This window comes from Montipora capricornis, chromosome 10, assembly GCF_036669925.1.
Source record: "Montipora capricornis isolate CH-2021 chromosome 10, ASM3666992v2, whole genome shotgun sequence".
In the NCBI taxonomy this organism is placed as follows: Eukaryota; Metazoa; Cnidaria; class Anthozoa; order Scleractinia; family Acroporidae; genus Montipora; species Montipora capricornis.
In genome coordinates this window covers 46243979-46266478 of record NC_090892.1, presented here as the reverse complement: position 1 = coordinate 46266478, position 22500 = coordinate 46243979, and the positions used below count along the sequence as shown (strand labels likewise).

Sequence of the window (22500 nt, the reverse complement as noted above, 5' to 3'; positions counted from 1 at the left end):
AAAGATCCACCAACATTTGACAAGTGATTTGATTTTGTAACCTGGTGTGTCAATGTTGCTGATTTTCCCTTTGAGAAAAAAGTGCTTGATGACTTCCCTTTGTTTAGTAAACTTGACTTTTTAGTGTAAAGCTCCGAGTCTGAATGACTTTTACTATCATCAGCTATTACAGCAGAGCTTGTAGCAGCCTGTTTAGACCATGTTGACTCTAACTTCTTTGCAAAAATGTTTTCACTGAGTAAGGTTGAACTGACCTTTTTGTTTAAAACATAAGGATTCTTTACAGTTTGGGCAAAAGAAATTTGTGATGACGATGGCAAAGATGTTGCATTTGGAGAATTCTTGGGAAACACCACATGTGAAGATAATGCTTCTGTCCTTAACGACACTGCAGGTTTTGAAGGTGGTAATAGCAAGGCTTGATTTTGTTTTGTGGAGGTGTTTTTATTGGGAACTAACTGATTACTTTTAACTGCTGAAACAGGATTCAGACCTGATTTATGAGGTGTATCCTTGGTTGTGATTATTCTTCTATCAAGGCTGTATGAGGATTTTTCTCTGACTGTTTGATTTTGTGTTTGACGGGACGATGTACCACCGACAAGTTGCTGTTCTGTTCCTGAAGGTTTTTTCCTTTGCCAAGCAAAAGACCTAGACTTGTTCTTGATTTTCCTTTGCGACAAAGTGGCATGACTAGGACCAGCAGTCACTTGCATTGTCTGTTTATGAGACTTGATGAGATCTGGCAGAGACAATAAGAATGATGATATTCATGATAATAATACCTTTAAACCACTTATTAAAGAGGCTGAGGCAGTATAATAATTATTGACGGCCTTGGGTTGGGAGGTAACCCCAAAATCACATGTCCTCCTTTCATAACAAAGAGAAAGGATAAGAGGATAGAGATCTTTAGTTCACATCACCTAAAATAGACGTACATGTAATTTTAAACGGAAGATAGAGCAAAAGTGAGTTGAACGGGAGTAACATATTTCTTTGGCATAATTTTGATGTTTCCCATGACATAATTCTTATTCCAGGACCTGCAAACTCGCAAACAACAGGCTGGACTGGCTGGATGTTGAGGGCAATAGACGGACTACATGTGAACCAACCATTAGCTATATAAATAATGATACGTAAAACTTGCGGAAACTTGTGGCAAAATTTGAGCATGAAAGAATTAAATCAATGTAACGATTAAAGGTAAGCTCGATTTATCGCCAAAATGATAGCAGACAAGTTACTGAATCAAACAGATGAATCAAAACGACCCAACTCACCCGTCAGAAACGCAATTTGTGCTTTCAACTTCGAAGGTTTGTCCGCCATGTTGACTTCAAGTCGCCTCACCAATGACGTCATAGAGACCGTTCCCAGAAGGACACTCTTTAACTGCCAGTAAAGTTACCCAATCAGCACCTTGGGGACCATGGCTGGCGCATCATTGGTAAGAGCACTCGCGTCCAACGTTAACCACGTATACTCAACGTACGTTATCATGTGCGCCAGGATTGATTTTGTTGGTTCTTCACGTCAGTGCTCCCCACTGGCTTTTTCTAATTGTAGTATGGGTCTCCCATCACACCCGCAAAAACCAACATTTCCTTTCATTTTTTCACAGTTTCCACAATCATAAGCGCACTTGCGCTCAGCTAACGGACGCACCAGGGGCCCGTTTCTCGAAGGTCCCGAAACTTTACGGGCCATTTTCGGGTGTCACAATTCCCTTTGTATCTCAAGAACGGAGAGGATTTGAGTTGTCAAATTTCAAACTCATTTTTGAAAACATGTTAAAAGATCGGCTTTCCAAGACAAGTGGTTGGCAGTTTCACAAATGGCTTTTCGGGCCCGAAAAGTTTCCGGGACTTTCGAGAAACAGACCCCAGGGGGATGCGGGGTATGGAAAATGTTGAAAAGAATTGTTTGTAGGGCCTAAAAAGACAAAATAAATTGCTTGCAAACATGATATGTAAAAAAAAAAAGTTTGTATAGAGGTCAGAGAAGCTTGTAACCTATTATTTAAAAAAAATTCAAAACTGAAATTTGGACTAAAAGTATGATACAATGATTTGCTATTAGTCTCTCCCCCACGGGGCTTTTCAGGACTAATTTTACAATACTTTTGTGGGGGACTTTAGCTAGACTGCTTGTTACGCAGTTTACAATTAATTTTTATGGAAGTGAAAGATGCCCCCGTCCAGCTTAGGTTAGACCACAACACCGGGGACTACGTCCCCTACACTTATCGAACAGTGAGTGGGTTATTTAACTTCCCATACTATTTAATTTCCAACAAGGGTTATGAGACGGGACCTCCCGTTTACAGTCCTTATCCGAGAAGACTTCAAAGTCTAACCGTTTGCAGATGTAATTACAAAGGCAGCACATTCTCCTCAGTTATTTTAAGATCCTGAGTGTTGGTCCGGCCGGAGTCGAAAATAATGGTCGGTCCCTAAATAAGATAGTCTATCATTATTTTTTTAATTCGCTGACACTCGGTGTCAAGGTCGTCTACTGGAAACCCTGAGCCCGTCCTGTGAACGTTACGGTTAGGTGATCTGGTCGATAACTTCAAAAGGTAAGGTAAAGAATATTAATGACGAATTTTGAGTATTACACAAGCAAGTTTGAGGGTAGATTTTGCGAAAAACGTTAGGTTCCGATCTTTTGAGCGTACTACAAACCAAGCAGCAAGACTGTGAACCATTCGATCAGCTGGTCGGTGCGCTGCAATTTGAGGCTCGGCGTCATAATTATAGAAAAGAGGCTCAGACTTGTCATTTATTAGCTAAATCTACTAAGCAAATATTTTCAGGCAAAATGAAATGCTTAAAACTCAGGGCACGTCTGTGCACGTATATGAATGAGTAAATAGTGTTTTGTACATGTGTAATTAGTCACCGAGTGTAAACGAAATTGTGTAAATCACAACAGAGATCGCATCAGGTGTTTATGTTAGAAATGTTTGCTGTTATTATGTGTTTCTTTACATGCAAATATCGTGACCAAAACACACTCCTTCACATACAGTTAGTATTGTGAACGTTAGGTAAAATTATTCACGCGGGTCCGGAAAGTAAAGTGAAGTGAAGTAAACAACCCTTTATACATTTTTATGCACGGACCAGCTCAGTTCAATTACAACCCACAAATGACCAGCTCCCAACGTCAGTGGCTTCGTAGCTCACTAGAATTAACTATGAGAGGGTGATGTGAAGTGCTATTTTCAACCTATAAAAACCATGTGAGCGTTAGCCCTACTACTGGAAATGGGCCCACCCAAGGACAGAGAAAAACTCTGACCAGGATGGGAATTCCTACGACCTGCTCCCGTCTGATTCCAACGCTGGTCATGTAGAGTTTCTTTTTCTCTGTCCTTGAGTGGGCTCAGGCTCATTTCCATTAGTAGGGCTAACGCTCACATGGCTTACATGTGGGTAGAAAATAGCACTTCACATCACCCTATCGTAGTTAATTCTGCTGAAATATAAGTGCTACATGGCCAACATTTGAATAAACGTAATCCCTTGTGCTTCATAACTCAGTCGGTTAGAGCGTCATACCGGTATCGCGAGGTCATGGGTTCAAACTCCTTTCAAGTCCTGAATTTTTCAGGCTTCTCTACGCAATTACTAAATTGCCTCCGTAACTGCGAGGATCATAGCTTTACTTAAATGAAACTGATACGTCTAAGTTTACAGGAAACTGGGACACAAAAATATCTTCATCGCTCTAAAACTGTTCATGTGCGGTTTTATATTCAATGTAGGAGAAAGTACCCTGAAGTAGTACGTCTGCCCAAAGCCGACGAAAGAAAGGACATATTATTACTATTTTTGATACGTCTTTTGAAATGAGCAGTGCCATAAAGTATGTGGGCAATGAACATCTCACCTGCGATCATAAGGGTCAATTGGTGTCAACGCTTCTAAGCGCAGGTTTGTTTACTGACTGACACAGGTGGTTAGCTTTTTTTCTTGCGCCTGCGCGACTAACAAGTCGGCGCTCATTGACGCGCTCATTATGATTGTGACGACTTACATGAACATAATTCGGGAATACATTAGTAGACGATGACTAACGTCAGACCCTGTGGTCAAGTTCAAAAGCGATAAGGGAGACTCATGGCTGGCTTTGAATGGAGAAGATTATACGCTTGTCCCTGCTTTTCTTTCTACATACATCTTCCTTTGTTGGCAGTACCGGCAGCCCAAAACTCTCTTTCGCTGCCATCGGAGATTTCGGTGGACTTCCACAGCCTCCGTATTTCACTTACACACAGAAAAAGATAGCCCAAGTTTTGGGAAAGGTAAGCTCTTAACAGGGAACTACTTGGTTCACAAACTCATTCTATAAAATATTTGATAATGAAAATCTCCGCTTTTCAATCATCGGTTAATGGTTGCTTGTACTAATTTGTCCCTGTTCAACGGGTGTTTCTAAGTTTTCCTGAATGATCAACAAACCGATCGCTTTATTTACCTACATATTATAAAATCTGTCAGTGTTGAGCGTTCTCCACGCTTTCTCAAAATACTCAATCCCAGAAATACACATCGATGATGTTTTTATTTCGCTTTAGTTCTTCCGGAAGTGCTCGATCTGTTGTAGTCAGATAAATTATTAAGAAAAGCACCAAATTTCCACAAGCGACTGTTCCGAAATGTTCAAATAATAATTATATGCGTTTTATGCGTTGTTACCATGGCATTTTTTCTACCTGACACTTTTTCTTGATCTTGAATAGGATTTTAGCTTCCTGACAGAATAACACTTATGTGTGTTTGCGAAAGCACATCACGCAGCTTCTTGGCTTTTGCCAAGGATTTGGAATCGTGTCATTTCTCGGGCGGAATATTGCCATTTACGTCAAGCAAATCAAGCAAATCAAGCAAATCGGTTTGCGAGTTTAAATTCGACATAGGCAGTTTGGGTATTCGACTGCAGCCGAGTCGTTTCTGTCTTGAATGAACGTTTAGAAGTCAGTATACTATGGAATTAACAAAATTTGCCGCTTGACAGAAAAGAAAAAAAAAATTATAGCTACACAGGCTATGTTACTGTAGGTACAGAATGAAGTCATTAATTTAAGCACAATTCCTGTTCAGTTGTGACAAGAGCAATTTCAAAAGAAAATTTCAATGAATTTACTTAAAGAACAGTCACAAAACAGCTGTTTAAATTCCTACTTAATAATTCCTACTTAAAAATTCCTACTTAATAAGTGTCCTCAGCTGTTTGCCGGGGCTGTCATGACGACGCTGTAGATGGAAAACTCTGGGACGACGATGCCCAATTTGTATTTTCAGAACTGAATATTTTTTACAGAATTTTGTTTTGCTTTGCTTGGAGCCACTGCATAATACTGAACCGTCCACAAGTATTGTGTTCTTGTAGCGGCATTCTTTGAAGAACGAAGCATATACATAACAATAAACGCCATTCACGTTTAGTGAATACAAGATAAACACACAGAGTATTAGAGAGAACATCATTCAGATTAAGGCTTGAAGGGCTGATTAATCCACAGAACTTCACTCGGCAAAAATCTTGAAAAAAAGGTTAATCACATTTCATAGTGGAGAGCTGAGATCTCAGAATAAAAGAACAACCGTTTTTATGCAACTTTTTTGAAGCATTAGCACTGACGTTGGGCAAGAACCGCTTTTGAACATTCCTTTGACTTGCGTATGTCCTTTGTCGTTTCCACTACCCGCTTTGAATGCGGAGACCATTTTCAACATTTAGGGGATCTAAATTAACAATAGGCTTTCCAAATAAATCCTATTCAGCTGCAAAGGAGTCTGGCGTAAACCAAGCTATTTCTCATAATTGGAAAAAGAAAGGACGCTGTACTCGAAAAGACCGGCTGTAAATTTTGCAAACACAAATCAGCATCAGGAAGCTCGGCTGTGAACAAGCATGGCTACTTTGGGTGTTTGACATGTCTGCATGTTGCATGAGAGAAGGTAAATGACTCAAGGTTTCATCAGACTTCGAGGGTGGTTGAACAAAGAAACAGCTTCTCAAAATTTTGGGGAACATTCGAGTCAATACAAGAGGGTTTAGTAATACAAGGACCAGAAAGACAAATCTCTGCCGCGAACGTTTCACTCTCGAAAAAGTAGCCGTTTAACTGAAGGCTTATATTGGACGTATGCTACTTCAGCACGTCCTTGCGGTGTTATTTTTCTATCGTAAAAATATTTCCAGACACCCTCAGTGTATTTATGAACTGCTTTTTGTCATGGCTGAATAGTTTGTGCAGCGTCGATCAAGAGTATTCTATTTATTTTCTTTGCGAGTTCATATACTGCTACAGACTGTACAGAGCTTTTGATTTCTATCTTATCGCTTTCTTCTTTTGAGGTAAGAACTTCTCACTTTTTTGCCTATCATTATTTCCATAGTATGCCGCCACGAAAGAAGTCAAATTCATCATTGGATTAGGAGACAATTTTTATTATGAGGGTGTCAAAAATGTGGATGACCACAGATTTACATCCACGTTTGAACATGTGTATACGGCTGCACCCCTACAAAGAGCCACGTGGTACATGATAGCTGGCAATCATGACCACGCCTCTAATGTATCAGCACAGATCGCCTACACAAAGAGGTCAAAGAGGTGGTACTTTCCCCACTTCTATTACACAAAAGGTAACTACAACAAAATCTTTTCACGGGTTGCATTGAACGTACCGTGTTCGCGCAAATTTTAGACCAATTAAGAAAAGGATTGCGCAAGTTTCTTTTAAGAAATAAAGGAATCTTAGAGTTATCTTCTAGTAAAAGGTTGCACTTCAGAGTTTCATTGCCGTGACTTTAACATCTTCACTTCCCACGGCCTGCTCCCGTCTGACCTTGTAGCTCAGTCGGTAGAGCGGCGGAGATCTAACCCGAAGGTCGTGGGTTCAATTCCCACCCTGGTCAGAGTTTTTCTCTGTCCTTGTGTGGGCCCATTTCCATCTGTAGGGCTAACGCTCACATGGTTCATATGGGATTGAAATCTAGCACTTCATATTACACTCTATCCAGTTAACTTGATTTTTTTTGGTTTGCTTTTTCTTTGAATGGACATCTTTGGAACCCAATTTTCAAATTAATCGGAAAAACTGAACAAAGGCTGAGGAACCGTCGATTTCACATTCACTTCCAACTCAAACTAACATCTTGTGGGGAAAAGAAATTTGAATTTTTAGAAAAAAAAAGCATCCAAAAGAGCTTTGACTGAACTCTACTTACAGCGAGAGTCTAAAAAGTGTAACCGCTTTTTGCAATCTTAAATGCCTGCAAACGCGGTGTCCAATCACAACTCAAAGAAGGCTCTTTTTGGTTTACGACTAGATTGCCCGTGCACACATAAAAGGATGTGAATGAATTAAAAGTAGTCACACTTCTGTGACCCTTGCTTAAATACATGTTATTCATCGCCTAAAACGCCTAAGGCCGTACTCGCGACCGAGGGCACAGTTTTTCCCTATAAGGACCGAGGATTCCGTCCGCCCTCAGAGTCAATCAGATTGCAGGATTCGCAAAATTCCGCCCACTCGCGCATTGAGAAAAAAAAAAAAAAGGGATTCGAACCCATAACTTCTTCGATGTCGGTTCAGTGATTTAATAATAAACCTATTCAAAGTGCCACTGTGACAAAACACTCAAAGTAAACAGCCTTTGAATAAAAGTCAAAGCTCAAAATTTTGACAGTCAGCTGTTAAGCAAACACACTTTCAAAATCTGAAGAAAAAAAAGGAAGCGATTTATTTTTTTACCACAGGGACACTAAATTGTTAACTGTATACGTGTAAAGCGTTGGGGCTCTAATTGGGGGCACTGTTCACACATCAAATCAAACCAAATCAAATGTTGGTTTAGAGCGGTTTTCAATTGAGTGTCGAAAGTAATTAGTGAATTACTTTGGTTTTGCATTTACTTCACTCAGTGATTGGTTCAAAGTTCTCGCGGCACTTTTTCAACCAAGCAGAAGTGAAACCAATACCAATCTTAGCTCGCGCGTGCACATTTTCCTGCGCTTTGTGTCGACTACGTGTAATTACTTCGAGTTTTGATTAGTTTGCCGGATTGTCTCAGTCCTTTTTGATTGGCCAAAGTAATTACTTTGGTTTTGGTTTTACGACACTCAATGGAAACTCGCTCTATGAGGAGAGGGAAAAACCGGAGTACCCGGAGAAAAACCTCTCGGAGCCGGCAGAGTAGAGAACCCGGCACCAAATTCAACCTACCTATTACGCCAAGTCTGGGAATCGAACTCACTACTGCGCCATCCTATAACATATGAGCAGGCCAATATCTAGAATAATTTGTCTTACATCTAAAATGTTCTATTTAAAGATGACAAATCATCGCCACTGGTTAAGTTGCATCAGAAGCTCATGACCTTCAAGCGTTTCACTCTGGTTCAGAGCTGGGGTTTTTTGAGTTTAAAAATTTCCTTATCTGGATCAGGCGCGTAGCGTGGTCATTTTTTCAAGTACGCACAAGTACTTATGATCTAGAAACCTAAGTAAACTAAGCGAAAAATACTGCGTTCTTTATTTCTTGTTCGAAATAGTTGTGTGAATACAAGCAAAGAACAAAGTGTCTTGCCCTTATTTTGAGCAAACTTGGCGCAAACAAAACATTGTTTTGGTTGTGCTAGCATGACTGGAATTGCCAACAACGTTCTTGGAACGTCGCTCCTTTGCAACTTCGCCTTTTTGTTGCACGCTGACCAAACAACACTGCATTGTTTCGTGTAAAAAAAGTACAATGCAAAACTAAGTGAGAACATGGTATAGCTTTTGTTTTAGTTTTTAGAATTTAATCATAGTGGTGTTTTCATAAGGAAATCTTGGTTGCGTACAAGTAAAAGTTAAAAATAGAAACAATTAGTATAAAATTTCAAAAATTTTGCGGTCACTTCAAGTACGCACGTGCGTATTTGCGTATAGGACGCTACGCGCCTGTGGATGTAACGTAGCTCGTGCATTTTCCCGCGTGCGCAGCTTCGGTCTGATTTTTGTCCATATTTGGGCATAAATTGGTGTCCTAAATCCCCAGCTTTGTTCCAAGGAAAAGAAGCAAGTTACACGCTTCAAGGTTATGTGCCTCTGGTTCCATACATAACTGAGTTGATGTTTCAAGTTTGCGCGCTTCTTCCTCAGTACAAATATGTCATACACCGTGCATCCTCCACTCTTCTTCTCAGTTTTCCGAGTTGTTCGAGTCCCGACGTTAACATGGCAGTCTTACTCTGTTTCAGTTTTTCAGATACCAGGATCACACAGAACAGTTCAACTAGTGATGATAGATACAACACTGCTCTGCTGTAGACAGTGAGTAATTAAATTTCCATGTTGTCACACCATATGCATTCATTTAATCTATTTAACAATGCTGTCGAAACCGATTTATCATCATCATCATCATCATCATCATCCTCATCATCCATAGAGCGCCGAAGGAACGCGCGCGGAGCCCCATGGGTAAGAAAATATGCTAACCCATTTGTGATGATAAAAGGTTTCGTAAAGCACTTTAGAATAAATATAAGCGATATAAAAATAGAACGACGTTTCGATGACTCCTTGTCATCGAGAAAGTTTGGCTTTGGTCACCGTACCACCGTACTTCCCCACTTTATGTGTGCCAATGTGAAACTCTGGTGCAACCCGCATTTTTCGGCGGGAATATCTTTGATATTGGACATTCATGTTAGGGTCAAAAGAGGTATCCGCTGACCAGTATCACGTGAACATATCGCGGGCTCAAGGTTTAAGCTCATTGAGGTCAGTTTTTTTAAACTCGTATACAAAAATTTGGTTTTATCAACGGAGTTGTTAATATAAATTGGCCACCGTACAGAGATTAAAAGCTGACGAAGGGCTAACGCTCGAAACGTCAGCTTTTAGAATCTCTGTACGGTGGCCAATTTACATTATCAACTCCGTTGATAAAACCAAATTTTTGTATACTACTTCCCCAACGACGCAGCACCACAGTTTCTTTAGAAACTACCCCTTCATTCATTTTTTAAACTCGACCGCTGACCAGGTACTGGTTTTCGATTGGATCGCAGGCTCAAGCCAGGTTCACTTATTGTAAGAATAAATAACAAGGGAGCTCCACTCTTAGGTTTGGCTAAATCTATATATTAATATTATTATTGGATTAAGTTTGGTTCAATTAATCTTTATAATAGCGGCAACGTTTTGGTCTTTTGCTTTTAGTCCATGAGCTAAGTGGCAAAAACTGGCGGATTGGTACCACCCGAGGTGACAAAGGCTACCATTCATCAAATTAAAGCTTATCATGAGTAGATTCCAAGAACATATGATAGCAAGGTTGCCGTGGTAACTTATTGCCGTCACGTGACCCTAAAGGCAACACGCACTACATAATTAGGAAAATTGATTTTTTTACACTTGAATTTATCTCGCAGTAACACATTCTTTTTAATGCTTTTACCAGGGAATGGCATACCAACAGTACGAAATCTAGCATGGTTTAAGTTAGACGCAAATATGCACAATTAAATGGTTTCGAGTCACGTGACCATAGATAATGTCCAACATGCCGTTTTTGAATCAATGGTATACCCAATGTTCTTGTCAATTGAATAAATTTGCTATAACCTCAATGAACAAATGCCAATAGTTAGAGACTATGTATCCTACAACTTTATATGCACGGCTCGGTAATTCATCGACCTAAAGTGGCCCACCTTTAGTATCACACTCCAGACACCGACCCGATCCAGAAAGCAATAGAAGACATCGGAACACCTGCAGAGATTCTGAACAAAGAAAGCCATGATCAAGTTATGGAAACCCACATACTCAAGCTTTTATTCAAACGCTCGCAAGAATATCTGGATGATCTGCGCACTACGAACAAGCCGCTATCCGCATTCTGGGTCTCAGAAATTGTTGAATATGATTTGTGCGCGCGTCATGGAAGGGGGACTGGCTGTTGCACCTAACATGCGTTCGTCAAAGGTTGCCGTGGTGTTTTTCCTATGACAACCTTGCTATCATATATTTTAGGACTCTACTCATGACAAGCTTTAAGAATACCAAACTCGCGATTGGCTCTTGGACTATTTGTCATTTCTATTTATGCATCCCGCCACCGCTGTGACACTTTAAGCTTTCTGGGCCCGGTTGTTCGAAAGCCGATTAACTTAATCCAGGATTAACGTAAACTTTGGTTTTATGTTGGTTTTGGGTAAAATTTCCTTTGGCTTATTTTTGTTTTTCAAGATTGACTTCCTTTAGTGTAAACGTTTCCCGAGTATCAGCGTTGAACAGCATTTGGGAGTAGAGAAATAAACCCCTTGGTTAATTTTTAATCTGGGAATAGCGTTAAACGGCTTTTGAACAACCGGGTCCTCGAGATTTATCTGCCATTTGTCCATTCTTTTCCTTTAGTCAGAAAAAGTCTAGCTTGCTACCAGAAGAGGACAAACAGCTACAATGGATAAAAGATACCCTTAGAGACTCTTCGTAAGTGCAACGTTAAGCTGATAGGCTTCTGATTGTAGCCAGAGATGTTGATTTTTCCACTACCCTAAACAAAAAGGACTGGATCGAGCATCTATTGTTTGAAGTGAAGTAAAATGAAAATCGCGGCGGCCATTTTGTTTTGACCGACCACCTTGAGATTTCAGCGTCATCGACAGTTCAAAGTGAGAGCAAAGCAATATGGCAAAGTTGTAAAACTGAAACCACTTTTCAACGTTTTTCCGCGTAATACGTATAAGGAGGTTCTTTTTTACCCATAACTTCACTGGGTATACGAAGATTCAGCCTTAGGTCGTTTTGTCAGGGTGAAAACAATAGGTTGGTCCAAGCAGTATTTTTTTCAAGATCAGCGCTTCTCTCAGATCGTCGAAAATTAGCACAGCCCTCCTTTGAGGGTTTTTATGTCTTACCTAATCAATGCGCAATGTTTCCAATTGCGCCACATATGAACAAATTGTACAAGAAAGATTTGGATCGGCTTGAAAATATCGCGTCATCGTTTTATGCAATCAGAGGCAAAAGCAAGGGTGCTTACCATATTTAGCCAAATAATCCGGATGGAAAGGTCAGCAATTTTCCGGATTTATTGACCAACCGGATGAGAATGGCGCTTACTATTTACCACCCGGCATTCCATCCCGAATATTTACTCAATTTCGTGAGAAAGAGCGTGGAAACGTAACAATTTTCGCAAATGGTAAGTTCCATTCCGAACGGAAAAAGTGGACTCCCTCTGGAGGTTGTCCTCAATTCCCGAAAATATTTTCCGGAAAATAGATTTTCCATTTGACCTCAAACCGAAATTTCTGGATTTTTTGGCTAAATGGTAATCACCCCAAATCTGTGAAGCAATTTCTGGCTCATCAGTTTCAGCTTGCGAGTCATTCTTTGATTTGCTCTCAAAGGTATTAGATTTACGACGACTTTTGCCATATTCTGAACGGTCTGGTGCTGAAAAATGGTTATTCTAATCACTAATTTTAGAGCGGACTACCTCATAGTGGGAGGACATCACCCTGTTCTATCAGCCGGTATCCATGGCAGCACACCGTATCTAATATCCAATCTTAAACCACTTATGGAGAAATATGACGTCACTGCTTACCTCAGTGGTCACGATCATAATCTACAGGTAAGTCGTTATTTTAAAATTTCTTCCTTATATATGCTAATTTTTTGTATATGACGATTCCTTGAGTACATTTTCGTACATTCAGGCTCTTTTTCATTTAAAGATCGATCGTTTCTGCCACACTTAAAAAATCCCATTTATATGGTCTGTCTCCTATCGAAAATCACCTCAAACGCTTTGCATCTCAATTTTTTTTTAAAAGAGGCAGTTCCCGGTTTCGGTTCGATGTACATACGTACATTTATACAGATTTGATTGACCCCTCGCAGGAGCTCATCAAGGGGCTCCTATACCTCCACTAATTCCTTGGGTCAACCCTTTCTCGAGTGAATTTATTTCTAGGAACAGGTTTTTCGCGCAAAAGGTATCATAATTCCCTTGACGCTGCGACAGCTTTGTTTTGGTTGGCTTTTTACAACAGTTGACGTGCTGATTGGCTTTTATGACAGTGGGCGTGCTGAATTTCCCAAGGAAAATTGGCTTTTACAACAGTGGGTGTGCTGAATCTCCCAAGGCAGATTGGCTTTTATGACAGTGGGCGTGCTAAATTTCCCAAGGGAAATTGGCTTTTACAACAATAGGTGTGATGACCCTCTCAAGGGAGTCGTTCTATAAGTAAATCTACTCGAGAAAGGGTCGACTCCTTGAAGATAGAGGTTTCCTGGGTCTTCCTTTGATGAGCTCCTGCCCCTCTCCCTCATGAGTGGAATCCCAATGGACCATTTCCGAGTTGCTGTTTGTCTCGGTTTCGAAGTGAGTCTTGGTGCTCAACTATTGTAAGGGAAATGAGTTTGATTTGCATAAGAATACGCAATTCATTTCCATTTCAATGGTTGTGCACCAGGACTCACTCTGAAACCGAGGTATGCAGCAACTCGGAAATGGTCCATTGACAGGAGTCAGTACAAACCAGTTGCTTTTTTTTACAAGCGCTGCTAGAAGTTGAAATAGGAACTACCAGGGACAACTTCAGCTCGTGATCAAAACTGGTCTTGAAGCCGTGGTCTGTGGATCTCAGGGCAAGCGACCTAACTATTCGTCCACGCTGTTCCCTCGCAAATGTTGCGTTGCTTCCCCTTGAGGCAGTTAGACTTCTTTTCATCGATTCTTGATGTCAAATTATTTCCATCTTTTTAGCATATTAAAGAGGAGCATTCCGACTTGCACTACTTCATTACAGGAAATGGAAACTTTTACAATTCATACATATTCCATAAAAGGATTGTTGGATGTTCTCTCAAGTAAGTCCGATGATTACCTGACGCGAGTTACCACATACAGGGCAAAATTATTGAATGCTGATTGGCTGATTCTGTTAATCATGAGAGCATGATAACTTGATCCTGATGGGTTAACGGTTGCTTAAGACGAGGAATAAGCGAGCTTTTTGTTCACTTATAAAATACATTTTAAGGGATATTTTTACTGACACCAACGATTTATTAACTCGAACTTTAACCGAATGAAAGCATGTTTGCTGTAATTTTAAGATTAAAGTGTTCATTGAACTGATTGATTAGTTAAGTTGCTTGCCATTTGTCACGGCATTGAACGGGCTTCCCCCAATAATTTTGCCCTGTATGTGATAAACATGTAACTGCAATGTGCCTTCGTGTAATTAAGGCTAATTTCACTTGTATTTTCAAAGTTTTCCAAATTGCCCTCGTCGCTTTGCGAGTCCAGCAGTTTTGTGAAAACTTTGGAAATGCGCGTGTAAATAATTCGTAATTGCCGTCGGGCTCTTACGATTACACACACGAAACTTTTCTCACACAATATCTCGATCCATCGAAAACTTGCACGAACAGAACACAGTCCGTAGCAAAAAAGGTTTTGTATTCTAGTTTCCCAGGTGTTCTCCCGACAATGGAGAAACAAGGACGCAGAGTACGTTTTTCTTAAAAAGCTTAGTTTAGGATTGAAGGAAAAAAACTTGAAAAGTCTTTTCAATGAGTTTTGTGACAATCATTTTGTGATGACCGGAGCCATTGACTGTTTGCTTTTGCAAACATTGTTTTTAACAGGCAATTTCTCTAAATCCTCAGGTTTTTCCATGGCGACTGTGGAGCATTTACTCTGTTTGAAGCTACTCCTAATTTTTTAAGAGTGTCGCTTATTGATGAATTTGGAAATGAGTTGTACAAGACCAAGTTAAAGCCGAGGAGAACAATTCAGACCATGGAAGATGAAGAAAATGCAATCCTCGACGAATTTTTCACTTCTCAGTCGTGACCTCGAACATTTAATTTGTGTTTTGGAAAAAGTGTTGGATTAGCAACCTAAATTAATACAAATACTCTGTCAAGCGTTTGTAAATACCTGTTATCGCCGGCTGTTCAAAGAATTCTTGTAAAAATCTTCCAACGAGATGAAATAAACACATGGTGTTTAGGCAAGTCCACCTCACCCTTTTTATAGGAATTTGAGTTCCGGAATGCAGTAATACTTTGCTCGTGGACTAATCCAGGATTTAAGAAGGAAGGGTTACCTTTTACGGGGCAATCAGTAACTTGCTTACGAAACAACAGATCTGTCAAATGCAATTAGTTTCTCCACTCCGCTAGCCTCCAGGAACTACAACATGACATTCTTCTCCAGACCCTAGATTTGAGCTATTTAATTCGTAAATGAGTGAAGGCACCAATGATCGTTTGTGACTCTTTATCCTAAGACAGATTTTAGGGAATCACTCGCTTGTTGTTGCTCTGAGCCTCTATACATCCACCATGATCCGTTATCTCATCTTATGTAGGTTCTCATCGCCGTAATGTGAGTTAGCGTGCTGTTAAAATCGCAGGGCCACCATTTAGGGGTGGGGGGGGGGGGGGGGGTTGGATGGTTTGGGAGGGGAGGCGTTTCGTTGGGGTCTGGAACCAATTAATTTCATGCCCAGAGTCCTCGTTTCCCTCGACCTGTGCATGGTCAGGTAATGTTCTTTTCTTCAAAAGTTTAATATTCAACATGAGAAGTAATGTTCGCGAAGAAGTATGCTGACTGACGCTTGTATTCCTGGCTAAGCCTCGTTTTACATTAAAGTTATACAATGTTTCATGTCCCAGCGAGGCGTATCCAACCGTTTCTTTGAAATCTCTGAAAATTCGTACTAGGCCTTCAATCTCAACAATAAAGCCGGCTTCGATGTTTTACAAAAAAAATCATTGCAACAAGTGCCCTGTGCTGTTTGTTGTTGTTTCTCTGTGAGATCCCTGGGATATTCGAAATTACTGTTTCCCTTGCAATGAAGTAGTGACTTGCACCATCAATAATTTATTTACAGTTGTACATTCCCATAACCAAGTCCAGTACCTCAGTTGCCTTGGACGTTAATGTGCTTTTGCAAAAACTACGTAACTGAGTGTTGGTTTCTCTGTCAAAGCAATTGTGCTTGGAATTATGATAATAATGATTATAATCATTTTGCATGAGTTATATCAATCTTTGCTATATTAATAATAATTTTGATCTCTTCCTTAACACTTCCGAAGTTATAACAGGGCTTCTGAAATTATGCACTGATGCGAAATTACATAATTCGGCTCTGAGCGCATAATTCCGAAAAAAAAAAAAAAAAAAAAAAACACAATGGCACATAATTTTCACATATTTTGACAAATCTATTAATACGCTGTGTTTTTTTCATACCTTGAGAGATGCACGGAAATTTTTTCTTGTAAATATGGTACATTTTCGCCGGAAATAGCCACCGTTTTGTTGCAAAAACGTTCACAAATATCACAAATCAACAAGGCAACCAGGCATTCTATGCTGGTGGCAGTTGGGACCTGTGCTCTAGTTTTTTCTTATATAACACGCACCATTATTGGAAGAAATGTAACCAATCACAGCTTGGAAAAGAAAAAAGAACCCTGCTTCGATTTATTTTGGCGGCAAAACATCTTTCTTGCCCATGTTTTCAATTTGAAAATGGATAATTTTGTATCAAAAGTAAAAAAGATTTGCAAGCTTTATAAATTTGTAACATTAAAATTAGTAATAATTATTGAAACTTAAAAATATTGCACAATATTGTGCGATTCGCATAATTTGGGCATAATCTAGGATTTTTGGTGCATAATTCACCAAAAAATAGCTCATAATTTGCTGAAAAAAAACCGCATAATTCCAAAGGTCCTGCTATTATTTCACTACAATTGCATCCAAAATGCATTCCTCTTCTCACACACCACTGGTAGCTCTGCCAAGCCACCCACCACAACAAAAGCATCTTAAATTGAGTTCATCTCATAGCTAGCAAGAGTTCCTTTCACTAAGTTTATCACCTTCCACACCACTATCATTGTACCATGCATAAAAGACAATAACCATGTACCTTTACTTTCCACAAAGTCCACATCTTTTGCCTTCTTTTCAGAGCTAGGATTCCTTGAAGATAAATTCCCTCTTTCCAGATCATCTTTCAATTTCTCTTTCGAGTCCAAGGCATCCTCAACATTTTCTTCCTTTCCAGTTCTCTTCTTAACAACATCCAGCTGCAAAGTTGAATATTTTTGCTGCTTATTACTCTTTCTACTTTCTGAATCGGATGAGCTATCACTTATATCATCTGCTTCTATAGCAATTTCCTTTTTATTGTATTCTTTGGACAATGAAGGTCTTCGACGCTTGTCATCTTGCTTGCTCTCAGCATCTGATATATCGCTGAAGATTTCACCTTTTTCCCCTTCTGTGGTCTTTCTTCCCCCTTTAACTCTTCCAGCCCTTTTTACATCTTGAGACGATTGCCTTTTTAATTTTCCTGGTGTGTCACTAGTGGATGACACTATGAAGTAGAAACAAATCATTTAAGCAACCAGCACTGCCTTGTACCAGTCACCGTGTAAAATATGCAACTGTCTTTGGTGAATTTAAACGCTGAAGCCCCCAAATGCAGAACTTTCTCTAGCATGACAAATGAGAGTACGTCTTCTCTCCCTTCCCCATGGGTGCAACAAACCAATGCAGGGTACCCCTGACACTGTGTCAAGCAGCCATATCCATTTATACACTTGGTCCTGGTTGTTGAAAGAGTGAATAGCAATATCCACAGAATAAACCACTATCCACAAGATAACTCAATTTATTTTCATAGCCATTATCCACTAAATAGTGATTTATCCAAAGGATAGGACTGTCCAATCTTTGAACAACTGGGACTTGAGTGGAGAGAAATGGAAGGATTTTAAGGCAATATTCCTTATCCAAAACTAATTCATATTGCATTAAACTCATCACCAATAGATGAGCTTGGGCGTTGGTGCCTACAAAGTTGGTGGAGCCTGGTAATGCTCTAGCATAAAGAGAAGGTCTCCATGGCAACCCCGCGAGTGGCCCCCACCAGCCACCGTCACACTGAACAATTCAGTGGAATACTTACCGACCCACTACTTACCTAGCCCACACCTCAAGAGGGAGGGAGGGATGGGAAAACCAAGCACAAACTGGCACGCAAAAAGGCAAGCTATTGCAATAACACTTTGCGAAGAACTGCGAGCAAGCAACTGCGTATATCAGCCATGCGGTCCCCCTGCTTGCGACATCGGGCCACCCCTGTTATAGCTGGGGAAACTGCTGAGCAGCATTGTTTTGAGTTTATTTTTGCCTAAATTACATTTAGCCACATAAAGAATAAACACCTTTTGCTATTCAGAAGGTTATTGCATGAGTTGAGTTTTCATAAGAGGGTAAACTGGAGTGTCTAGAAAAAACCCTCCTTTCTTGAAGTTGAGATATTGAACTGGAACTCAGCTGAAATACAATCACAGAGGTGGAAGATGTAATTGTCAACCTAGAATGGTCACCCTTCCAGCTGTTCGATTTAATGCAACTTCATTCTTTCATGTGTTTAAAGTGTTTTGAGATTTTTCTCGGCATGAAAGGCTCACAAACAGCACCAAAATGTTACCGCATCTGTTGAACACCCACTCCTGCTGGCTTCGTGGAATCCTGTGTTAGATCTGTGACCAATTCCATTGCTTTGATTTACAGATACCGTAGCCAATAACAGTCACTAATTTGGCCTTGAATGGAACATCTCCATCTTAGGAGAACCCATCCCTGCCTCATACACCATGCAAGTCACGGAGGGAATTGTGCTAGTACCCACAGCCCGTTCAAGAGATACTAATCTACGTGCTACACGTGTGCTGGCCTGGGGCGCGGCGCTCAATTACGGCAATGAACGGACTTTCGCTGGTATGTATTTGGTTCTTTGCATCTTTGCATACTGGCCTCAGCATCGGTCCGCGGCCTTATCCGCGGCCAGTTTTGACAAAATAGCGCATGCGCAAAATTGATTTTCTTTCTATGCTTGTAGAATCCAGAGAACGGTAGGGATTGGATAATTTACGATAACAAAACTGGAAAGTACATCTCTCTCGGACTGGATCGGTACAAGCCCGGTGCTGACTCTGTCACCGTCTTTCGTCTTGCTAAACCAGATTAGAAACTGAAGAAACGGCTGAAAGTTCAGCTCACAGATCTAGATGTGTTGGAATGCTAGCGATGGCTTTGAATGCGTTGATTGTAATAAAAGGGTTGTTGGTTTGGAGTTAATCAACTGCAACCAAACAGAGACATAGAAGGGCTAGTGGACGCTGTAAATCGTCAGCCTTTCTTTTTACAAGTTACTCGTATTTCGGCCTTGCCTGACCAGGGCCGGGAGAGTAAGCCTCACCTCTTCCACTCCCATCCCCTATCTCCTTCAATTTCGACCTCGGTCCAGCTTTCGATTAGCTATTGTAATCCAACCGAAGAAACGCCTGCTTGGCTTATCTTTCATATACGGAACCTTGAATAATTAACGTCCATAAAACAAAAGAACAAAGCTAACATAACAATACCTAATCAACAAGGCCTAATCAGAATAAAAATGGTTCTTTTGTCTTCCGCCATTTTGGTCCGGTATATGAAAGTCTACCCGCCTGCTTTATTGGGCTTCGCGGGATAAAATTCATAAGGCAAAACACATTTAAAACATTCTAGAAAAACCGCTAGAGTGTATCATCCATGCATGCAGGGTGATTTCAACGGTCAAATTTATCTTTAAGAAAGTTATGACATTTTTTAATTTCGAAGACATGTTTCGATGTTACAAACATCATCGTCAGAACAAAATATTTGAAAAACCGTTAGGACTTATATAACAACTAGGCGAAACTTGCATAATTAAATATGATTAAGTGACAAGAAATACATATTTGAGTGAGTTACAGAGTGTTAGAAAGAAGGTAGAGCCTAAAGCGTAAGTGTCAGGTTGACGTGATGAACTTGTTGGTTTAAACACAGGTAACCCAGGCTCACTGTGTGCGTCACGTAGATATTAAAATATAGAGAACATATGAGGCGAAGTTTAGGTCTGAAAATTTGCTAGAAAATGGTAATAAAAATCGATAAAACTTATCATGTGGTGAGCTGTTGTTGTCTTTAATACGTACACGAAGTTTCGGGGAAAATGGTCCCCGTTCACCTTCCTTCATAATATAGTGACAAGGTAGGAGACGGAAGCCAGCGTCGGGACTCCGATCGACCCAAAACAAGCACGATTTTTTCCGCGAAAATCAAATCCAGTCGCTAAATAAACACGCCAGGTTCGTGGAATAGGAATTTCTCTAAACCATGAATCCACTGAAGCATCTCCAGGTAGCAACGCGGAGCCACCAGACTCCGTAAAACTTGTAAGTTAACCTGCTAAAATGGCGGCCAGAAAGCGTGGTACTCACGAAGTGCCCAATTCAAAATGGCACTGAACTCTGGACGCCTGGTGACGAGTATAATAAGTCTTCCTCGAGGGAGGGGAGTCCCAAATTGCTCAGTGAGTTTTGTTTGGGACTCCCCTCCCTCCAAAACTTATTATACTCGTCACCAGGCGTCCAGAGTTCAGTGCCATTTTGAATTGGGCACTTCGTGAGTACCACGCTTTCTGGCCGCCATTTTAGCAGGTTAACTTACAAGTTTTACGGAGTCTGGTGGCTCCGCGTTGCTACCTGGAGATGCTTCAGTGGATTCATGGTTTAGAGAAATTCCTATTCCACGAACCTGGCGTGTTTATTTAGCGACTGGATTTGATTTTCGCGGAAAAAATCGTGCTTGTTTTGGGTCGATCGGAGTCCCGACGCTGGCTTCCGTCTCCTACCTTGTCACTATATTATGAAGGAAGGTGAACGGGGACCATTTTCCCCGAAACTTCGTGTACGTATTAAAGACAACAACAGCTCACCACATGATAAGTTTTATCGATTTTTATTACCATTTTCTAGCAAATTTTCAGACCTAAACTTCGCCTCATATGTTCTCTATATTTTAATACCTACGTGACGCACACAGTGAGCCTGGGTTACCTGTGGTTTGCCATCTGTAGAAGAGCAGCGAATTCTCTAGGTTATCTCTGGTTATGCTAGGGCTCGAGTTGTGTTCAGTTAGCCTGGATATTTGATGTTAGGCTTCTTAAAAAGTGCTAAAGGTGCTGTTGTTTACGTTCCAAAATACCTTTCCGCATAACGGTTTCAGTGCCATTTTGAATTGGGCACTTCGTGAGTACCACGCTTTCTGGCCGCCATTTTAGCAGGTTAACTTACAAGTTTTACGGAGTCTGGTGGCTCCGCGTTGCTACCTGGAGATGCTTCAGTGGATTCATGGTTTAGAGAAATTCCTATTCCACGAACCTGGCGTGTTTATTTAGCGACTGGATTTGATTTTCGCGGAAAAAATCGTGCTTGTTTTGGGTCGATCGGAGTCCCGACGCTGGCTTCCGTCTCCTACCTTGTCACTATATTATGAAGGAAGGTGAACGGGGACCATTTTCCCCGAAACTTCGTGTACGTATTAAAGACAACAACAGCTCACCACATGATAAGTTTTATCGATTTTTATTACCATTTTCTAGCAAATTTTCAGACCTAAACTTCGCCTCATATGTTCTCTATATTTTAATACCTACGTGACGCACACAGTGAGCCTGGGTTACCTGTGGTTTGCCATCTGTAGAAGAGCAGCGAATTCTCTAGGTTATCTCTGGTTATGCTAGGGCTCGAGTTGTGTTCAGTTAGCCTGGATATTTGATGTTAGGCTTCTTAAAAAGTGCTAAAGGTGCTGTTGTTTACGTTCCAAAATACCTTTCCGCATAACGGTTTCATCTAATTACTTCTAATTATAATAATTGACTTCGGATTCAATATTCAGGTGGAGCGTTATTTAAAAACATTGAAAAACTCTGTGGAATATTTAGGTTTTTTACGGTGAAATTGTGGTGTAGAGCTATGCGACTTGAGAAAGAGTCGAACAATACTCGAACGATGTTGCGTTTTTTCCCTCAAAGTGACGGAGTTACGCATGAAAAATTTGGCTCCAGGGTTTGCAGATATGATGTCAAACAGTATTCACGATTTGAAATGATATAAATTATGGTGTAAGTTCAATGTCTTCTCCCGCGGTTTCGAGCTCCTTCCCAGTCTGGAGAATTTGATTTGTCTAGGCATGTAGTCTGTTCATGTGGAATCGATAAATAAAATGACTCGATTTTTTTTTTTCAATTTTTTCTTCCCACAACATTCAGATTCTTTTAAAAAAATACGTCTTCCTTTCCACAAGGTAGACTGCTTTACTTTTTGTTGTATAAAAAAGACTGAAGTAGAACCTTGTGGCATGTACTAAAACCTAAAACAACAAAACGAAACTTCCGAAACGACCAAAACGAAATCAAATCGAGGGTTCGGTTGAAATACGCCATCCCTTGTGCATGGGGATCAAACTTCCCTCCCCACCTGGGCAACAAAGGTATCAAACACCCGCGGTATGCCTACATAATGCTCTTTCAACCAAAGATTTAGTTTTCAAAATTTTCTT

At 40.4% G+C, this 22500-nt stretch overlaps 3 protein-coding genes across 3 annotated transcripts in view; 1 reads left to right on the top strand and 2 right to left on the bottom strand.

Moving 5' to 3' along the window:
* The window catches only part of LOC138019770 (zinc finger CCCH domain-containing protein 3-like), a 14956-nt gene extending 13579 nt beyond the window's left edge, over positions 1 to 1377 (bottom strand). Inside the window, exons 1-2 of the mRNA XM_068866646.1 lie at positions 1287 to 1377; positions 1 to 742 (exon numbers count right to left, since the gene is read on the bottom strand). The exon at positions 1 to 742 is cut by the window's left edge and continues 253 nt beyond it. Of these exons, the coding sequence (XP_068722747.1) occupies positions 1 to 742; positions 1287 to 1368 (824 nt within the window). The 5' untranslated portion in view covers positions 1369 to 1377. The remainder of the gene's footprint in view (positions 743 to 1286) is intronic.
* Positions 1378 to 4064: 2687 nt separating this feature from the next.
* LOC138021407 (tartrate-resistant acid phosphatase type 5-like) lies at positions 4065 to 15056 on the top strand. The gene is made up of 7 exons (XM_068868266.1): positions 4065 to 4315; positions 6417 to 6666; positions 9269 to 9341; positions 11436 to 11510; positions 12513 to 12660; positions 13798 to 13901; positions 14706 to 15056. The coding sequence occupies exons 1-7, from the start codon at positions 4145 to 4147 to the stop codon at positions 14890 to 14892; spliced, it is 1008 nt and encodes a 335-aa protein (XP_068724367.1). The 5' UTR covers positions 4065 to 4144; the 3' UTR covers positions 14893 to 15056.
* A 1830-nt stretch (positions 15057 to 16886) lies between these two features.
* Positions 16887 to 17462, bottom strand: LOC138020918 (protein FAM133-like). Its single transcript, XM_068867814.1, has one exon. It carries the CDS (start codon positions 17460 to 17462, stop codon positions 16887 to 16889), a length of 576 nt encoding a protein of 191 aa, XP_068723915.1.
* Between the last annotated feature and the right edge of the window lie 5038 nt (positions 17463 to 22500).